Here is a 21724-nt window from a genome sequence, read left to right as displayed (position 1 = left end):
GAATCAACCAAACTAAGATTTTTTTTTTTTTAAGATAAATAAAATTGACAAACCCTAAACTAGATTAAGGGGGAGGGGGGAGGGAAGGGGTAGAAGGAAGGGTGGGGATTCAAATAACTAAATTCAGAATGAAAGAGGAGACATTACACCTAGCATCACATAAATAAAAAAAGATGATCAGAGGTTATTATGAGAGCCAGGAGGTGGCACAGGAGTGGACAACAGGTCCCACATAGAGAGTCCTTAGCACATGCATGTGTGCCTGTGACCCGGGCTGGCTGAGACCAGGCATGGATCACGGTGCGGCTGCCTGTCTGTCTCTTTCTCCAACTCTCTCCTTGTGGAGGAAAGAGGTTATCATGAACAATTGCAAACCAAAAATTGGATAACCAAGAAATACATAAACTGCTAAACCTGAATCATGAAGAAATAGAAACTATGAACAGATCTCTAACTAGTAAGGAGACTGAATCAGTAATCCAAAAGTTCCCAAGAGAGAAAAATCCAGAATCAGATGGCTTCACTGGAGAATTCTGCCCAACATTCAAATAACACCAATCCTCCTTTCTGAAAACTGAAGAGAACACTGCCAAAATCATTTTGAGGCCAGCATTACCCTGATAGCAAAACCAGACAGACACTGTAAGAAAATTATAGACCAACATCTTTGATGAATATTAATGCAAAAATATTGGTGCAAAAACCCTAAGCAAAATACTTGTGAACAGAATTCAATAGTATATTAAAAGGATTATGTACCATAACTAAGTAGGATTTATTCCTGAGAAGGAAGGTTAGTTCAATATATGAATATCAATTGACATAATACACCACATTAGCAGAAGGGAGAGAAAAAAATATCACATAATCATCTCTATTTTGGGAGAAAAACTGTTTGCCAAAATTCAACATCCTCTCATGAAAAAAAAAAATGTTAACAAATCAGGAATAGAAGGAAATCACATCAACATGATATAGGCCATATATAAAAAGCTCACACTAATATATGGTGAAAGACTAAAACCTTTTTTTTTTTTTTTGGAGAGGTTTTTGCTATAGGGCGCATGCGCTCGCCAGACAGACAGACAGAGAGAGACATAGAGACAGAAAGTGAGAAATCACCCCCCCAGGGGGGATGGTCACACTGCAATCCCTTCTCCTCCATTCTCCTCTCGGGATCTTGGGCACACACGCACACGCACCCAGCGTGAGTTCTAAGCCACCGGGTCCAGGACACAAACCGTGGTCGACTATGTGGGAGTCCAGTGACATAACCGTTATGCTAACTGCTGGTTCCCAAGACTGAAGCCTTTTACTCTCATATCAGACAGAAGACAAAGATGCCCACTCTTACCACTTTTATTAAACCTAAACCTAGTACTGGAAGTCATAGCCAGAGCAATTAGGCAAGAAAAGGAAATAAAAGCATCCGAGTTGGAGAAAAGTAAAATTATTTCTATAGATGACTTAATCTTTATTTTATTTATTTATTTATTTTGCCATAGGGCACATGTACTTGCCAGAGAGACAGAGAGGAAAGTGAGAAATCATCCCCCCCTCCCCCGGAAGATGTCCCTGCCACAATCCCTTCTCCACTCTCCTCCTGGGTATTGTTGTTGTTGTTGTTTTTATTTTATTTTTTTCAAGAGTTTTTTTTGCGGGAACCAGCAGTTAGCGTAATGGCTACGTGCCTCGAAGCAGGTCCAGGGTGAGTGTGAGATAGGGGAGGTGAATATATTTTACCCTCATTTGGCACAGGTCCGTGTGTCCTTGTAAAAGTGGAAACAGCGTGCTACTCTGAAGGTGTCTTCTGTTGTTCCTAGTATAGATGATTCTTACATACACCACTGAACAGATCCTATGGATACATGCTAGAAAACATGTTATTTAGTTGATGGTTCAACTCCCTAAATAGCTGCTTGTCTATTTATTATTTTTTCGAGAGGTTTTTGCTATAGGGCACATGTGCTTTCCAGAAAGACAGAGAGAGAGAGAGAGACAGAAAGCGAGAAATCACCCCCTGGGCAGATGGCCATGCCACAATCCCTTCTCCTTTATTCTCTTATTGAGATCTTGGGCACACACACACGCACCCAGTGTGAGTTTAAGCCACCCAATCCAGGACTCGAACCATGGTTGACAACATGGGAGTCTAGTGACATAGCCATTACGCCATCTGCTGGTCCCTCTCCTGGGATTTTGGGCACATGTACCTGGTGTGAGTTTCAAGCCACCAGGTCTGGGACTTGAACTGAGGTTAGCCATGTGGGGGTCCAACATTTTAACCACCACACCATCTGCTGGATATGATGACTTAATCTTATATGTAAAAGATTCTAAAGATTTCACATTGTTAGAACTTATAAACAAAATCAGTAAAGTTACAGGATACAAAATCAACACACAAAAATCAGTTACATTTCTATACCCTAAAAATGAACAATCTAGAGAGGAAATTAAGAGAATAATTCCATTTGCAGTAGCATCAAAAAATAATAAAATACTTAGAAATAAACTTAACCAAAAAAAATGTGCTCTGGTCTGAATGTGTCCTCTCCCAATTATGTGCTGAAACCTAATCCCCAATGTTTTCATACTAAGACGTGGGGCGTTCGGACATGATTAGGTCAATAGAGCTCCATTCTTATGAATGGTATTAGTGCTCTTATATTAATAAAAGAGGCCTTGGGGAGCATGTTCTTCCCTACTATGTGAGGCCAGAGCTAGAGGACACCATACATGAGGGAAGAAACCCTTCTAGACACTGAATCTTTGACTTTCCAGCCTCTGGAATTATAAGCAATAATTTTCTGTTGTCTATAAATTGCCCAGTCTGTTGTTTTGATTTAACAGCTTGTACTAAGACAAGATGAAAGACTTATACACTGAAAATTATGTTATTAGAAGAACTTAAAGATATAAATAAATGGAAAGACATCTCATGTCCCTGGATTGGAAGACTTATTATTATTAAGACGTCAGTACTACACACAAAGCAATCTACAGATTCAATGCAGTCTCTATCAAAATCCCAATGGCATTTTTTGTGAAAGTAAATCCCATCCTAAAATTCATATAGATTCTCAAGATACCCTGAATAGCCAAAACAATCTTGAAAAAGAACAAAGTTGGAAGTCTCACATTGCCTAATTTCAAATTATATTACAAGACAAGAGTGATTAATACAGTGTGGCACTGGCATAAAGACAAATGTATAGAACAATGGAAAAGAACAGAGCACCCAGAAATAAACCTTCATATAGTCAAGTGATCGTCGACAAAGATTCCAAGACTACTGAGTGGGAAAAGGACAGTCTTTTCAATAAATGATACTGGGGAAACTAGGTATCCACATGCAAAAGAATGAAAAAAGATCTTAATCTTATATGCAAAATAATTATCAAAACTTAAGACATAAAACTAGATGAAAACACAGGCGGAAAGCTTCACGACATTGGATTTGGCAATGATTTCTTGAACAGGACATCAAAAGCACAGGCAAAAGACATTTCTCCAAAGACAGATGATATACAAATGGCCAACAAACAAAAGTTGTGAAACAAAAAAATATGAAAAGATGCTCAATGCCCAGCTGTGATAGCTCATGCTCAATAGGCATGAGCTATCGAGCCACATGGGAGACCCAAGTTCAATTCCTGGCCTACCCTAAAAGTCACACATGGTAGCATGCTTACTTGGGAGACGGAAGCAGGACGACTGTAACAGTAATACCCTGTCTTAAAAAGCAAACAAAAAAGATGCTCAACATGACTAATGACTAATTATAAGAGAAGGACAAAATGATAACACATTGAGATATTGCTTTACATACATTAGGATGGCTACTAATAAAAACAAAAATAATTAGTATTGGCTAGGATGTGGAGAATTTGGAAGGCTTGTATACTGTTGGTGGGAATGTAAAATGGTATTGCTGCTATGGGAAACACTATGGAGCTTTCTAAAATATTAAAAATAGAATTGCCCTATGATTAATTCTACTTGCTATGGACTTGATGCTTATGTATTCCCCCAAATTCATATGCTAAAGCCCTATGTGGTCTCTGGGAGATTATTAGGTCATGAGGGTAGAATGACATGAATAGGAGTAGTGCCCTTATAAGGAGGGGCACAAGAGAAATGATTGTTGCTCTCTCCACCACATGAAGGTATAGCAGAAAAACATCCTCTGCAAACCAGGAAGAGGGCCTTCACTAGGAACTGAATGAGGAATAAACTTTTGTTAGTTAAGTACCCAAACTAGGGTATTTTTGTGTTCGCAGCTGAAACTAAGACACCACTTCTGGGTATATGTACAAAAGAACTGAAATAAAGATATCCAAGAGATATTTGCACACCCATCTTCACAGCAGCGTTATTCCTAGTATCCATGATATGGAAGCAACTCCAATGTCCATTGACAGATGAATGGATAAACAAAATGTGTACATACACACAATGACAAATTATCCAACCTTAAAAAGGAAATCTTGTCACATGCTACAACACAAGTGAACTTGATGACATTATGCTAGGTGAGATAAGCTGGTCACAAAAAGACAAACACTACACAGTTCCATTTATAGGTGCTATCTAAAGTAGTCAAATTCATAGAAACAGAAAGTAGAATTATGGTTGCCGGAGGCAAGGAGGAAGAGGGAAGGGGGAGTTGTTGTTTAATGGGGATGGAATTTACAAGATGAAAAATTTCTAGAGGTCGGAAAGTTCTAAAAGTTTTCAAGTTCAGAACACAGTGAACATACTGCACACTACTGAACTGTACAGTTAAAAATGGTTAAGATGGTAAATTTTATGTTTTTGAATTTTTTTTAGAGAGATTTTTGCTATATGGTGTGCATGCTCACTGGAGACAGAGACAGACAGACAGACAGACAGAAAGTGAGAAATCACCTTCTAGGGGGAATGGTCATGCTGCAATCCCTTCTCTTCTATTGTCCTCTAAGGATTTTGGGCATGCATGTAAATGTGCCCGGCGTGAGTTTCAAGCCATGGGGTATGAGATTCAAATCACAGTTGGCCATGTGGGAGTCCAGCAATGTAACCATTACACCATCTGCTGATCCCTAAAAATATATATATATTTTTAAGGCAAGGAGACAGTTCCAAATGGTCCAGCTTGCACATGAGTCTGAAGGAGAGGGGTCAGTATGGAGAGCAGATGTAATTTCCTCACCATAGGTTTATTATATTAGCTATAAATAGAGTTTGATTTTTCCCACAAGGTACAATATATAGATTGTTGTGTATAAAATACAGATTTATATCCTTAAAAGTTTTGGAGAGATTAGCCCATCAGACTTAAACTGATTTTCTGGAGAAGGAAGAGACATTCCAACACCTACAATAAAATAATAATACCTGATAGGATAAGAGGGGACTAAGAGACCAGTTAGAACACTTGGAACCAAGATGGCATCTGAAATGATCACTACCTGACCTTCAAACTCATTATATCCTCGTTTTACTTCATTAGTATGTTAAATGACATATCCATCCACTCCATGGACAACTTTCAATTACCATGACTATGACAAACTTCCATATAGGGCCAGAAAATGGGAGAGACCATGGTTCAAGGAAGACCACCATCCCTTTCCCAGCGAAGTCATGAATAAACCATCCCATCCATTACCTGGCCGGACATTAAGCCAAGCTATGTAAGAAGCCAGAAGTCCACTGAAGTCAGAGGCCACCCTGCCTGTTAGGTAGCCCTTCTATCTCACCTTCCAGGTAAGTTTTCTCCTTCCTCTGAAGGCTTGCAGCTGGAGCAGCAGTGGGCAGCAGAAACTCGTCCCAGGCTTGCTCTCTGATCCTGTCCACATGAGGAGGGAACTGAACTGTTCACCCATCTCCCCTAGAAGGGCTGCCCCACCTATGGAGTAATGTGCTTTGTACACTTTCCTTAATAAATATGTGCTTTTGCTTTCTCTAAAAGGCTTGTTCTCAAATTCTTTCCTGCACCAAGACCTGCCACCTTTCGGGTGGACACCCCAAGGGATGAGTCTCCCTGGTAACAAATCTATTAACATGATACAGATTGTGGACTATAATAAACTGAGTGCCCCTAGAAGATTTTGCTGAGCCCTAACCAGGGATGAGCCCTCAACTAGCACCACCTTTAGAAAGTCTTATTTGTTCCTGGAAATATAGGTTTTCCACAACAGGCTTTGAGAGCCCATCCAGTCCGGGATGCCTGTCCTTATCCTGTGAATCTTGGTTTTTTTTGTTTGTTTGTTTCTTTTTTTTTTTTGTAGGGAGGAAGATGAACAGTTAATAACAGCTTTACTCAAAGCAGAATAGTAAATTTGCATTTATTTCCACATATTCTGTTTCACTAGTACAGAGTAACAATAGTAATCTCTATTTTTGCTTATCATTCACTCAAAGGCCAACCTTATCCTACAAAGAAAGATTTTGCCATCATCATGCTATAACTTACTGAGTACTTACTAGATAGCAAACCAGATAATCTGCTCATCTATAGGTTTTTCTAAACTACCCTATAATAAATAGTATTCCCATTTTATAGTTCAAGATCAAGAAATTAAATTACTTGCCCAAAGCCCACACAGCTAGCAGGGGAGGGCTAGGATTCAAACTGAGACCTGCCGCACTGAAGCCTGCCATCTTTCCGGTACTTTCCAATGCCTCTTGTCGAGGAACAGACAGTAACAATTAAAAAGATTGCCTGGTTCACTTCAAATGAAAAGAAAATGGTAAAACATTCCCTTCTGAACCTATTTTACTTATTTAATAAAGAGTAGATGACTTTTAGGAGTAGATGACTCCTAAAGGAGTTTTCTTGTTTTTTTTGTGTTTTTTTTTTTTTTCCCTTTTCTTCTCCTAGTATGAGGACCAGAAAATCACTAGTATCTAATCAGGAAATGGATCACTAGATGTAGTAAGAATTAGTGCAGCTATTTTCAAAGTACTGTGTTCCATTCCTCTTGACTTACGTATGAAATCTAATAGTCTTATTCTGTACAAAAGCTAACAGTCTTCATTGCACAGTGCATTTAACTAACAAACTGATGAGCACTTAAATTCCAAAATTGTCAAATCAGAATTTTAAGACTAGAACTAAATTACTTAATATAGAAAAGTCATTTACTTTAAAAATGCATATATTTTCATCTTACATTTCTCATAGCAGAAAATATAACATGCATATACATTTCTGCATAATACCTAACAAGAGGAAATGCTTAGGCTACTCACTAAAATCAGTACTTGAAAAGCTTTCGATATTTCAATACTGAAAAGAAAAACTTCATGTCTGTTACCACTGCTTAAGAATGAGGGAGACCTGACTGCTGTTGCTGTAGTTAATGCACCATGTTAGAAAGAGGGGAAAGGCAAGGGTTCCAGGAAGGTGTGATGGCTCTGAATTCGGTTTAGAAGCTGCTGTGCCACAGGTTTGAATTCTGTTTCCCAGTGGAGTTTGTGGTAGTTTTTTAGGTCTTGGTCAAAACTGCCATCCAGTGCTAGTTCTTCATCTGTATCAAAAAAATTAAAATTACAGCAATTATTTGGAAATGTAATCCTATTAAATGAAATTTAGGTTTGTTTTTGTTTTTGTTTTTTTTTAAGAGGTTTTTGCTATAGGGCATGTGCGCTTACCAGAGAGAGACAGAAAACAAGAAATCACTCCCTGGGGGGATGGCCACACCACAATCCCTTCTCCTCCATCCTCCTCTTGGATCTTGGGCATGCATGCACATGTGCCTGGCGTGAGTTTAAGCCATCAGGTCCAAGACTCGAACCATGGTTGACTACACGGGAGTTCACATCGTCATTACACCAACTGCTGGTCCCATGAAATTTAGTTTTCGATGACACAGGTTAAAATTATACTGGATTTTTTTTCCCAATTTTTTTTTTTTATACCATAGGGCATATGTGCTCGCAAGAGAGAGACGAAACAGAGAGAGGAGGAAAGTAAGAAAACACTCCTGGGGGGATAGCCATGCTGCAATCCCTTCTCCTCCATTCTCCCCTACTCTTGGGATTTTGGGCACGCACGCACATGGCTGGTGTGGTTTTCATGCTGCCAGGTCTAGGACTTGAACAGTGAAAGTCAGCCATGTGAGACCAGTGCTTTAGCCACCATGCCACCTGCTGGCCCAACATCCTGGATCTTTAATACTAACATGACAGAAGAAATGAGTTGGGGCAAGAAGACGTTTTTACAGGAGAAATTCTTATCTGCCCAGTGTTCTTTACATATATATATATATATATATATATATACACACACACACACATATATACATACACACACATACATATATCTTTTTGAGAGATATATTTTTGCCATAGGGCATGTGTGCTTACCAGAGACAGACAGACAGAAAGTGAGAAATCATCCCCCGGGGATATGGCCACATCATAATCCCTTCTCCTCCATTCTCCTCTTGGGATTTTGGGCATGCACACACCCAGCCTGAGTTTCAAGTTGCTCAGTCTGGGTCTCAAACTGCAGTTGCCCATATGGGAGTCCAGCAACATAACTATAACACCATCCACTGGTCCCCAAATACTTTTAATTAAGTATATTTTATTTTAATCTCTTAATTTCTAAAGGTAATAATTGTTAAGAGATTTTTGCTATAATGTATGTGTGCTCACTGAAGAGACAGCAAGAGTCAGAGAGACAGTGTGAGAAATCACGCCCCCCCCCCCCGGGGGGGGGGGTGGCCACTCCACAATCCTTTCTCCTCTCAGGATCTTGGGCACACACATTCATGTGCCCGGCCTGAGTTTTAAGCTGCTATGTCTGGGACTCAAATCTTGGTAGGCTACATGGGAACCCAATGACTTAATCATTATACCATCTGCTTGTCCTAAAGGTAATACTTTTCTAAAAATTAATCCTACATTGACTTGGGCCCTTATTTCTTTTAAGAATTATTTTATTTAACTTTATTCACGTACTTATTTATTTTAAATTTTGACCAGAGAAGGACAGAGTACGAGAGAGAGGGAAGTGAGAAAGCAAGTCGCCAGGTCTGGGACTCTAACCACAGTCAGTTATTTGGGAGTTCAGCACCCTTAACCACCACGCTACGTGCCAGCCCTGCATCCTTATTTCAATGAATCTCTTAGTTTTTTATATGTAAGTTTTCATCCAAAAGTCAGATCACAATTTTCCAGAAACCAAAGTATCAGTAAGTTACTTCCTTACATGTACATTAGAAAAGTTAATTACTTCAATGGTTGACATATTAAATCAGTCAGAAAATCTGGGAAAGCAGCCGAGTTGAACTTCAGCCTGTTTTTGTTGTTATTGTTTTTTTTGCTATAGGACACACACTCTTCAAAAAGAGAAAAAAGAAAACACCCCTGGGGTGATGGCCACACCGCAGTTCTCCTCCACTCTCCTCTTGGAATTTACGGGCACACGTGCACATGTACCCAGAGCTGGGTCTGAGACTTGAACCACAGGGCCATGTGGGAACCAGCTACCTTAACCACCATGCCGTGAGCTGGCTGGAAACTTGACACTTGACCCTTAAACTTGACTGAAAATCAGAACTTTGCTGGCTTCAAAGTAGTCAAGATATACTTCTTTAAGAAAACAACTCTGCATCCCCAGTCTCTCCAAGAACTGTGGTAACCAGAGAACTCAGAATCCCAACAAGCATTAGAATCCCAAATTAGTCCATAGATAATGGAGAAAAGCACTTGTAAAACAAAATGCTAAATAACAACTTTAACTTGATTTTTTTTTTTTTGGTAAGGTTTTTGCTATAAGGTGCGTGTGCTCGCCAGAGAGAGAGAAAGAGAGAGACAGAAAGCGAGAAATCACCCCACAGGGGGGATGGCCACGCTGCAATCCCTTCTCCTCCATTCTCCTCTCTGGATCTTGGGCGCCGGGTGTGAGTTTAAGCCACCAGGTCCGGGGATCGAACCGTGGTCGACTACATGGGAGTCCAGCGACATAGCCATTATGCCAATTGTTGGTCCCTTTAACTGGATTCTTAATCCAAGGACACCCTGAATGCTGTGAACACTAAGTGTATCTGACCCAGGTGGGGAGATAAGTGGCCGAGTTTCCATGCACTTTCACTTGTTTATATTGGGCCTCCCGCCCTGAGCGGGCTTCAGGATCCCGCACTGGCCTCTAGGCCAAAGACTGGCTGGGCCACTTCCTAGGTCTGCGGCCTGAGGCCGACTTCAAAGGTAACCACTAAGTCCTAAAATGACCACAAATATTGCCAATTACCTAAGTTGCAAACGGTTTTTTCATAGGGCCAGCTTAAAATGCTTCATTCCTCTGTTTACAGATTTTCTACACTGAATGTTTATGTGCGCTCAGTGTGTACTTTGGCACTGTGGGTACGGTGTCACCACCCAGAATAAGATAAGGGAGTCTAGAATCCCAGTTTGTACCTTCCCCTCCTCGCCACCAACTGGACAGCTATGCAGCTCCAAGATAAGTTCCAGGCAGACACAAACACTTCAGCAAGGCCTCCATGGAGACCCTGTAAGCAAACCCGGACCTCCCCACCCATGAGATAACCAGGGAGGGGAGGAGAGCGCAGACTGCACAGGAGGGCGCCGGCTGCCTGCTTGGCCTTCCATCTGTGCTTCTGACCAGAAGACAGTTAGACGCGCCGAGTGATTTCTGATTCCAAGGTCATCTTTTCTGTGTCCTCTTCTCCAGACTTTCTGAGCACTAAGCTTCTGCTTAAAAATGACTGCTTGTTTTGTTCCGTCTTTCCCAAACTCCTTGGCGCTGAAGCGGTCTGACCCAAGCACTTCACAGTCCCTTGCTGTCTCAGGGCTTTGGTCAGATTTGGTGACTTCAGCAAAATTTTTTTTTTTTTAATCTAATGTCAAGACCGCATTACTTTTCTTGAGGCCTAGTCTGTAATTAGTTCATCTACACTGCACTTGGACCATGTTAATTCTAAATTGGGTTAGACAAGATAAGAATGGCCAAGGAGCTACAGATAAGAGAACGACAGTCTGAAGTTTCAAAGTCAATATGGCAAATACATAAGGAGTGATTACACTGAGGATTACATTTTGAAACTTGTGCTTCGAAGGGCAGCAGAGGCTGCTTTCCTAACGATTTGGATGTATGCTATTCCAGCTTTGTGATCTACAGTAATACATGTTTGTCATGACTTCTGTACACATATACACAGAAATTACGTACCAATAACAAACAAGTTTCACAGATTATTTACCCTTCCAACATATAACACATTCTAATTGTTTTTCTTTACTTCATTGCCTTAGGGTACATGCGCTCACTTGCTGGGGGAAGAGAGATGGGAGAGAGGAGGGGGAGGGGGGAGGGGGGATGGAGGGGGAAGGGAGGAGAGGGAGAAGTAACCCTCTGGGGGGATTGGCCACACTGCAATCTCTTCTCCTCTATTTTTTAAGCTACTGGGTCCAGGACTTGAACTGCAGTCAGTCACATGGGAGTCCAGTGATGTAACCACTATACCATCTACTGACCCCTTCTCTACTATGTCCCTCTCCCATTCTCTCTCTCTTTTTAAAAGAGATTTCTATATAGGGCACATGTGCTCGCTGGCAAGACAGAGAAATATAAAGCAAGAAATCATCCCCCTCCCCCCCTCAGGGAGGATGGCCACTCCGCAATCCCTTCTCCTCCACTCTCCTCTCGGGATTTTGAGCACACACACACATGTGCCCAGTGTGAGTTTTAAGCTGCTGGGTCCGGGACTTGAGCCACAGTCAACTACAGAAGAGTCCAGTAACGGGACCAGCAAATGGCATGATTACATCTTCACTACATTTTTTAAAGATAATAATCATATCCTACTAAGTTGATTTCACAACCCACATTGTAAAAAGCACTCACTTAGCTGATCACTCTTAGGCCTCTTTGGTCACAGCATATTTCCAAAAACCAAAATTTGGGGCAATGCATTAGAAAGGGTTAAAAGACAAGACAATGAACAGACTCCGTGTCCTGCAGGTAGTACCAACAGAAGCCTCCTGCACCATGTCTAGCTTGCTGTTTGGGGACAGGCAGCTATTTGAGGGATTCGTGCCCAACTTCTCTCTCAGAAGGCACAATCCCCACGTTTTCCAGAAGCACCTGCTAGCCCTTTGGTCTAGGCTTAATGATGCGATTCTCCGACTTGAACACCAGGCCTCTCTTCCTGTCACAACACCTACGTGTCAATTTCCACACACCTTGTGATGAACAGTTACCTTGTACATTTACATTTGCAGCAATAAATTGCTCGCACCAGTCGGTTCCAGCTGGCAGTTCCACCGAGAGGCTCAGAGCAGACCTGAGAGTCAGGCACGCTGCTAACCAGCTCCTCTCTGCAACTCCAGGACGTGGTAGGTAACATTCTTTTCAAGCCACTTTCCAGAAAGACTGCCATCACATCAGCCATGTTGAGGGCCTTTACTTTCTTTTTTCTGGTCAGCCATCAATAATGACCAGGTCACTCTCATTGCTGTATCAACTCTCTTGCCGTCATCTCCAGGGTCATGCTCATACTCCGCCTTGGGCCTCTGTGACTTGGCACTCGTCCCATTCTCCAAACAGTCTGCTCTTTAGCTGTCTTCGTAAAAGAGCTGAAATTCAAGTACTGCACACTCAGCCACATGCCCGCGGCACTTGCTGCCCAGCTGGACAGACCCAACTGCGGCCCTCGGGGAAGTGAGAGTCCGAGTGCCCTCACCGCTGAGAGAGAAGCCAGGGAACAGCGCGGGGCCCCGCAGCCGGGCGTCGGCCCGCAGGGTGCCCAGGGAGAGTTCCTGATCGTGAGAAGCCCTGCTCTGGGCGCCGGGGCTTGCTGATGGACCTACGTGTACCTTCCTTATCCGTGCCACAGCCTGCTTCCACAGGTGGGGGGCAGTCGTCGTGCCACTGGGCCCTGCCATCTGGCTCCTTATAGCCGACTGCCCCAGACGAGGGTAACAAAGGAAGCCACACATAACCTGTCACAGAGACAGCTGCTGCCCACGCGCACACAAAAGCCCCGCACGGGGAGGGACTCACGGAGCCATGCACATCTCCATGATGGAAGACAGAAAAGCATGCCAGCAACAGAGCAGTCACACCGAGAGAGACGCATGCCGGGTGCTGCAAGTAGAAACCTCCAGGTAGCCAAAACCATGAGCAAGCAGGGGTCCAGAGGGAGCAGAGTAGGACCGAGGAGGAAACATTTTCCACCCCAGCAGAGACAAAGAGCTGAGGCCCACAGTGATGGAGCCCTGGGGTGGGGATGATGCTGCAGCGGCTCCCACGTGCCTCCCCAGCAGGCTTTGGGCAATACCTTGTTTCCTGGCCCCCTTCTCCCCTTAAACGCCCTCACTAACCAAGGCAAAGGTTCTCAAGTCTGGCCATAGATCAGACACACCTGTGGAACACTTAGAACCAGATTCTCAGCCTCGCCCGGAACTTCTGAATCAGAATTCCAGGGCTGGGGCCAGGACAGGAGGAGAGGTTTTTGTTTTTGACCCCACAGCTGATTCCAATGCTCTGCCCCCACTGGGAACTGAATTAAGGCAACCTGGTCAGGCACGTCTGCTCCCCACAGCCTGAGAAAGCCTAATGTTCACAGAGCAGACTGCCAGCCTTGATCATTTGAAACCATGCTCAGTTTTTTCTTACTGTGTCTTAAAACACATGCAATTACATTTACCTGGAAAAGGCGAACTTCACATCACCCTAGCAACTTTGATTCTTTCAAATGATTTCTGAGTCTCAATTTAAAGTGTATTATTACAACAGAGATTACAACGCACTGTAGCCATTTTTGAGGGCTTGCTATGTATCAGGTGCTGTATTAGACTCTTGCTGCTCATTTATTACTCTACCCACCCAGTAAGGTAGGCATTAAATATCCCCATCTGATTACAATCCTCTGGACCTTTCCATTATATTTTCAGATGCTCTCCCTAGGGTGGGACAGAGATGATCATGTCCTCATTTTAGACAGGAACAGACAGGCTCTGTGAGAGGTTCCTTTATTTAAATCACACCACCAGTGAAAGCCAGGAGGATCTGAACCCGTGGCTTCCGAGTCACACTGAGCCTTTCTCTACACACAGTCTTGCCCATGCAACACAGTGGCAGCAATGGAGGTATCTCCTCCATCTTGAAAAAAGAGTGATGGAAAACATTCAACTTGTTTACTGAGCCTCAATGAGAACATTTTCCAAAATCCGAGAAGTGATTCTCTTCCCCCTGGGTTCTATCAGCGACTTCCTACTTTTCAAGGACGTGGATCCCACCGGAACACCAGTTTCACAGCCCCTCCCCACATGCTAAGTAACATAGCTGCCAATTAAGATGTCAAGATTCATTTAAAAGCATAATTCAGAGTAGCTTAGCCATATTTCCACAATTGCAACAGTGTCTATATAACTTTCAAAGACTAGGAATACATTTATACTGAGATCTTGTCTTTATGCAGCCTACAGAAAATGCAAAAGACAAAAAGAAGCCACAGGTGGAATCATGACAGTATCCAATGAGTTCAAAGTCCTTCTGCCCCCACTGTAAATAACATTCAGCCACTCTCAGATAGTTCCAAATTATAATCATCGTTAACACAGTCTTGCTGTTTATAGAAATAAAGCCACCATACTAATATTTACCCATGCAGGCCATAGAAAAAAATTTTTTCAGAGACTCACCATAGTCAAGAGTCTTACCTAAAAATGATGACAGCAGGACTAAGAGTGTGTCGGTGTCTTCATCACCAAAGCAGGATGCAGCATTAGTGATGTTTTCGCTGAAGTTCCATAAGGTTTTGCACACCAAGCAGGCCAGCTGCCAATCAGTAGGGCCAAAATCTCTTAAACAATCCACTAACCTGAGTTAAAAAAGGTTAATTTAAGACGTTATTGGGCCTGAATGTCTTTAATTTTTATATTTTTTAGGATGATGACTATTAATCTCTGTGCTACTGAACAGATAGACAATTTTGTGATCATTTAATATAATTTCACATCTATACACTTAAACTACAGAGTAACAATACTTTACTCCTGGATTATTCTAAGTGTCCAGTGGAACCTACGCCTCCCCTTAGGCCTAACATGGGGCCTCCAAATGTTCCAGTATGTCTGCCTCAGAGGCGCGACGAGGGCCCTCACTTCTGGGAGAGCTCCCTCAGCATCCTGGAAGGGTCAGGACTCCATGCCTTGAGACTTACTTTGTGATGCCACCTCCTTCTTTAAGGATGGCCCGCTTGTCCTTATCCACGGTGAGATTTAGGAGGACGCCGCAGGCGGAAAAGCAAATATCCTGGTGCTTAGCATCCAGCAGCGCGAGCATGAACTTGTGCACTGGGAGAGCAGAGAGCAGACGCAGCCCGTGAGCGCCCAGGGTGCCCAGCTGGCTTGTTTTAAACCTGGGGGGAAGGGGCCGTGACCTCGAAACTGGAACCCCTTAGGGAGTTTAACTGCTCTTCCTAGAGCTCACCCAGCCTACAGCAGTGGGTTCCCCAAAGCTTGCTCCCCTGCTCCCAGTTTCTCTGCCCGTCCCCACGTTGCTGCCCCTGGCCCAGGCAGCAGCTGCCTCTCCAGGCCGTGGTGGAGCCCCTGCCTGCCCGCAGGAGGGAGCACAGGTGACATGCATCTCTCATCCTGGTCATTCTCAAGGGCCTTTCTGAACTGCCAGCAGCAATTCATCTTGATTTATTTAGCCCTACCCCCTTTATTCATGATAGAGAGTGCACATACGTGAGACAGAGAGTGAGCACACAAGAAAGCTAGGCCAAAGAACACCCTCCCCGGGGTCTCACCAGGCTGCGACCGTTACAGGATGGGACAGTTTGGTTGAAAATGATAGGGTTTTGTTTGTTTGTTTGTTTTTAATGTTAACGAAAAGGATAGGGCCATTACACAACACAACTCAACACTCTCCTATCCCGTAAGACCCCCTTCCTCCAGTCCTCCAGGCCTCCGGCCCATCAGATTTTGGCACTCCCAACATGCCAGCACGGTATTTAAATACACAGCCCCAGGAGAGAGGCTGGCCCCTGGAGAGTCCCTCCCAAAACCTCCCAGGGCCACAGACTGCTGAAAGCAAACCTGTTTGCAGGCAGGGCTTCCCATGAAGGGCTGTTCCAAGGCAGGGCAGGCCTCTGCTTGGAGAATCACTTTGTCTTACTCCCACGAAATGGAACTGGGAGTTTGTCCTGTTTTCTCATCCCCCAACAGGGGCTGAGCAAGGACTGGGGGCGAGTGGATAGGTGTGTGCCTGACAGGAGGCCACCTAGCTTGCCTCGGCCCTCTGGACTGGGTCGGCAGTGAGCTTAGCAAAGGTACAGCATGTAACGTGTCCTAGAGTCCGAAGAACACACCAGAATGGTGACAGCCGCCTAGGGCAGCGAGATCATGGAGGACGGTTTGCTGCTGCATTTTGTTGTCCGCATTATTTATATTTTCTATCATGAACATAAATCATTTAAAAGTTTTAGTTATTTTTCTTACATGAACTATTTGAGATGTACGAGGAGTAAAAATACTTGGGTAGACCCAGCTGTGGTGGCAGTGGGAGGGTGCTGCTGCAGGGTGACTAAGGCTGCATGAGGGGAGTCCGAGTTCAATTCCCAACCCTACCTAAGCATGCTGGGGGTGGTGGCACATCAGTGGTCCTACTCACTGAGAGGCTGGGGCAGGAGGATCCTGACATGCTGAGACCCTGTCAAAAATACCTCTCTCCCTCTCCCTTTCCCTGCCTCCTCCCCTTCCTACTCCAAGACAAAAACAAAAACAATAAAGACACTTGGGAACCGGCCAAACAGTTTTAAAAGTAAGACATTCCATTCAAAACAACATGTAGTACTATATATATATATATATACACACACATATATATATGTGATATATATGTATATCAATTAAAAATAAAGGGGCCAGCAGATAGCATAATGGTTATGTCACTGGACTCCCACATGGCCAACTATGGTTCGAATCCCGAACCTGGTAACTTGAAAATCACTCTGGACACATGCCCAAGATCCTGGGAGGAGAATGGAGAAGGGATTGTGGTGTGGCCATCTCCCCCAGAGGAGGGGCAATTTCTCACTTTCCCTCTTACTGTCTCTATCTCTCTCTCCCTGGCAAGCACATGCACCCTAAGGTAAAAACCTCTTTAAAAAAACTTTAAAATAACAAAGACATTACAAGTCCAGTTTTGTCTGTGGACATTCATTCCCCTTGAAAGGTAAACCTCCTTTAAACAAGAGTTTATTGTTATTTCCAAATACAACTTATACTTTATGCCATTACTACATGAGTATGTATATTGGGTCATTGGGAAAATCATAATGTATTTTTCTATGTAAAAATGTGTCATGATTTTTCTGACGACCTAATACGTGAACAATACCCAAGATAGTTTTACATGCTTTAAAACTTATATTGGTGGCATTTTTCTGTATTTGTCTTCCTATCACTAGCTGTTTTACTCCCATATTATGTGTTTGAGTTGAATTGATAGATGAATGACCAGTCTATTTAATTCTGTAGTGCACTTTATTGCATGAATATATATAATGTATTGATCCTCTTGCCTGTTGATGGACATTAGGTTGCTTCTTTTTACTCTTACAAGCAAAATGTAATGAACATTCTAGTCCATGAACAAAATTGTCTCAAGCCTCTCCCCATGAATTGAAATGATGAGTGCAGATTTACATGTGTTTCCCTTACACACACACACACACCCCACCTCAGAATTCCAAAGACCGTTTGTGAGAGGGGGGAGCCCTGCCTAGATCCCTCGAGGCACCCTGAGCAGGGAGTCTTCCACATGATCCGGGATGTGGGCACTGCGGATCTCAGAGCAGAAGCAAGTATCGTGTTGCAATGATCCAAGGTCCCAAAGCACATAGCGATGACTGGCAAAGGTGCGTGTGAGTGAAAGAAAATGTCTTTAACTCACCATTGTTCTGCACAATGAAATTACAAATATCATGGTCTTGGGAGAGATTTCCAAAGACACGCACTGCCTCCAGGATTCCATCCATGTTGTTACTCACAAGAAGTTTTAAGAGCACTGGATTTGGTGACCAGAGAAATAAAATCAGTAAATTTACATCTTAATTTAAAGGCTAATGGAAACCAATATCATACTGAGTACTAATCACTTAAAAATGGAAAAGGGTATGATACAAGCTATAAGAGACTTCAGTAAGAACGCTGAAACTAATTTTATGACATATTCGAACTTTCCCATATTCAGATTTCTTAGACTCAGACCAGGCTATAAGACATTTGTGCCAGAAGTCAGAAAATAGAATGCCTCAGGACCAGCAGTTAGCGTAATGGCTATGTCGCTGGACTCCCATGTAGTCGACCACGGTTCACGTCCCAGACCTGGTGGCTTAAAACTCATGCTGGGTGTGTGTGCGTGCGTGCCCAAGATCCCGAGAGGAGAATGGAGGAGAAGGGATTGCAGTGTGGCCATCTCCCCTGGGGGGTGATTTCTCGCTTTCTGTCTCTCTGTCTTTCTGGCAAGCACACGCGCCCTATAGCAAAAACCTCTCCAAAAAAAAGAAAAAATAAAATAGAATGCCTCCAGTTTTGTGTTTAGTTAAAATCAAAACCCTAAATAGATATGCATTTACCCAAACCCAGCTCTGAACCTTACATTGAGCAATGTATAGTTTTTTGTCTAGAATCACGGAATTCTTCACTTGGTAGTAAGACAAGTTGTTGATCGTTGCTGTAGTGTTGATCACCAGCTCCTCACACTCTCCTAGTGACTTGCGTTCTGAAACAAAGTGAGGAGAAGAGAGTCAAAGCCTCATTGCAAGGGTGGAGCTGAGGATGCCGTAACTACAGCGACAGCAGTGTCCAGGATGAGCCACCATACTGGACAAGGTCTGCTCGAGGACTCTGGAGACACCATTTGCTCCTTTATTTCCTGGGACTCTTGTGAAGAGAGGAGAAATGCACCACATGCCAGGGATACTCCTGGCCTGGCAGGGAAGACACACCATACTCAATCTCTGCACCAGGTCTGGAAAGGGCAGGCCACTCTGAAGTACAGCCAAGGAGCCAACCCCCACTGAGCTAAGCTGTCTCCCATCCCACCAGTCTACCCTGTCCCGGGGTTCTTCCAGAGGGTTGGCTCAGAGCCTGCTCTTTTTTTTTTTTTAAAGTAAGTTTATTTTTTCCACTTTGATGCATCTTTTTACATTTTATTTATTCATTAATTTTAAATTTGGTCAGAGAGAGAGAGGGAAAATGAGAAAGCAAGCCACCAGGCCCAGGACTTGAACCGTGGTCAGCCATGTGGGAGTGTCCAGCACCTTAACCACCATGCCACCTGCTGGCCCCCAGAGCCTGCTCTTTAATGCCCATATGCTACGTCCTAACAGCAATCCTCAGCCCATAATCCATCCAGAACCATCCAGGCTGCCTTCCACAGAATCAGATCACTTCTCACCTCCTCTACCTCCCTAGTCCATTTCTCACCTCCTACTGGCTTCTCTTCTAGCACTGTTGCCCCCCCATCCCCCATCCCCCAATCTATTCTCAACATGGTAATCCTTTACAAGCCAGATAACATCACTTACCTTACAATCCACCAATGGCTCCAACTCGCTCCACCCCCAGGCCCTACCTGGCCTCCCAGTCCTTCCTCCTCTGGCCTCCTTTGCTATCCCAGTTCCCCCAGTGTCGACCACACCAATCTCCTTGCTTTTCTGAACATGTCAGCATGACCCTGCCTGAGAAACTTTGCACTCACTCCTCTCCGGTATGTTCTGTTCTAGTCATCCACCAGCCTCACCCTTGTCCTTAACATTTCTTAGATGCCGCCCAATCGGATGTATTTCCCTTAGCCACCCATATGAGTTTGCATCCGTTATTCTCTTCCCTGCTTTAATTTTCTCCAAAGTTCACACGAACACCCAATATCCTATGAGTTTAATGTTTGTCTTCTGGCCCTAACAGGTTAGTTCCGTGTGGACTAGCGGCTCATCTGTTATTCACTGCTCCATTCCCAGAACCTGCAACAGTGTTTGGCACATAGTGGGTACCCAGTGGATAGTTACTGAAGGAAGGCAAGAAGGAATGAACCTTTACATAAGACCTGTGGTGACTTCTTTTTCTAGACTCATCTCTTGATTGCCCTGGCCGCTAGAGACGGGCAGGTGCAGAGATGTTAGGAGGCTACTGCAGTATTCCAAACGATGATGCGGTAGATGTGGGGGGACGGGGCAGAGAGGATGGACTGTCCCTAGTGAAGACTGGATTAGATGGGAGGTAGAGGAATCACCTGGCTGTCCTTGGGTTTCTGGCTTACAAAATGGGGTAGATATCCACTTCATTCACTGAATTAAGGGTGAGGGCAGAGGGCCACGTTGGGGGAGATGGCATGAATTCAACTTTAGATTTCTTTTTTTTTTTTTTTGGAGAGGTGTTTCTTTGTTTGTTTTGTTTTGTTTTGTTTTTCTTGCTATAGGGGGTGTGCACTCACCAGAAAGACAGAAACAGAGAGACAGAAAGCAAGAAATCACCACCCTCCCTCCCCCCAAGGGATGGCCATGCCACAGTCCCTTCTCCTCCATTCTCCTCTCAGGATCTTGGGCATGCATGCACACACGCCTGCCTGAGTTTGAGCCACCGGGTTCAGGACTTGAACCGCAGTCAACTACATGGGAGTCCAGTGACATAGCCATTATGCCAATTGCTGGTCCCCAACTTTAGATATCTTAAGGTATTTCTGTTCTATTTTGTTTTAGTAAAAAAATATTTTATTATTTTTTAATCTGACCAGAGAAAGGGAAAGTGAGAAAGCAAGCTGCTGGTGTGGGACTTGAACCAGTCAGCCTGCGGTAGATGTGGGGGGACGGGGCAGAGAGGATGGACTGTCCCTAGTGAAGACTGGATTAGATGGGAGGTAGAGGAATCACCTGGCTGTCCTTGGGTTTCTGGCTTACAAAATGGGGTAGATATCCACTTCATTCACTGAATTAAGGGTGAGGGCAGAGGGCCACGTTGGGGGAGATGGCATGAATTCAACTTTAGATTTCTTTTTTTTTTTTTTTGGAGAGGTGTTTCTTTGTTTGTTTTGTTTTGTTTTGTTTTTCTTGCTATAGGGGGTGTGCACTCACCAGAAAGACAGAAACAGAGAGACAGAAAGCAAGAAATCACCACCCTCCCTCCCCCCAAGGGATGGCCATGCCACAATCCCTTCTCCTCCATTCTCCTCTCAGGATCTTGGGCATGCATGCACACACGCCTGGCTGAGTTTGAGCCACCGGGTTCAGGACTTGAACCGCAGTCAACTACATGGGAGTCCAGTGACATAGCCATTATGCCAATTGCTGGTCCCCAACTTTAGATATCTTAAGGTATTTCTGTTCTATTTTGTTTTAGTAAAAAAATATTTTATTATTTTTTAATCTGACCAGAGAAAGGGAAAGTGAGAAAGCAAGCTGCTGGTGTGGGACTTGAACCAGTCAGCCATGTGGGAATCCAGCACCTTAACCATTACACATTGGCAGGCCCCTTGAGGTGCTTTTGAAGCACCACAAGGAGAGGAGGGGCAGGCAGTTGGGTTTAAGGTCTGGCAATCAGAGGAAGAGTTCCAGCGACTTGAGTGGGCTTCTGCCTTTCCCCTGCCACCCCATGCCTGCAGCACCCTCCCTCCCTCTAGTTGGCTTTGGAAGCCCTGCTCCAGGCTGGGAGGGAGGCCCCCCAGGGTTGTACACATCTCCGATAGTGACTGGATCAC

The 21724-nt window shown here is 43.9% G+C and overlaps 1 protein-coding gene across 1 annotated transcript in view; it reads right to left on the bottom strand.

The window, feature by feature from the left end:
* Positions 1–7248: 7248 nt before the first annotated feature.
* ARMC2 (armadillo repeat containing 2) overlaps positions 7249–21724 on the bottom strand; it is a 140667-nt gene continuing 126191 nt past the window's right edge. Inside the window, exons 14-18 of the mRNA XM_006156963.2 lie at positions 18629–18751; positions 17921–18034; positions 15183–15315; positions 14680–14840; positions 7249–7517 (exon numbers count right to left, since the gene is read on the bottom strand). Of these exons, the coding sequence (XP_006157025.1) occupies positions 7360–7517; positions 14680–14840; positions 15183–15315; positions 17921–18034; positions 18629–18751 (689 nt within the window). The 3' untranslated portion in view covers positions 7249–7359. The remainder of the gene's footprint in view (positions 7518–14679; positions 14841–15182; positions 15316–17920; positions 18035–18628; positions 18752–21724) is intronic.

This window comes from Tupaia chinensis, unplaced genomic scaffold (genome assembly GCF_000334495.1).
Source record: "Tupaia chinensis unplaced genomic scaffold, TupChi_1.0 Scaffold000527_1, whole genome shotgun sequence".
Taxonomy (NCBI): Eukaryota; Metazoa; Chordata; class Mammalia; order Scandentia; family Tupaiidae; genus Tupaia; species Tupaia belangeri.
The sequence above is the reverse complement of the archived record's forward strand: the minus strand, read 5'-3'. Positions and strand labels throughout refer to the sequence as shown.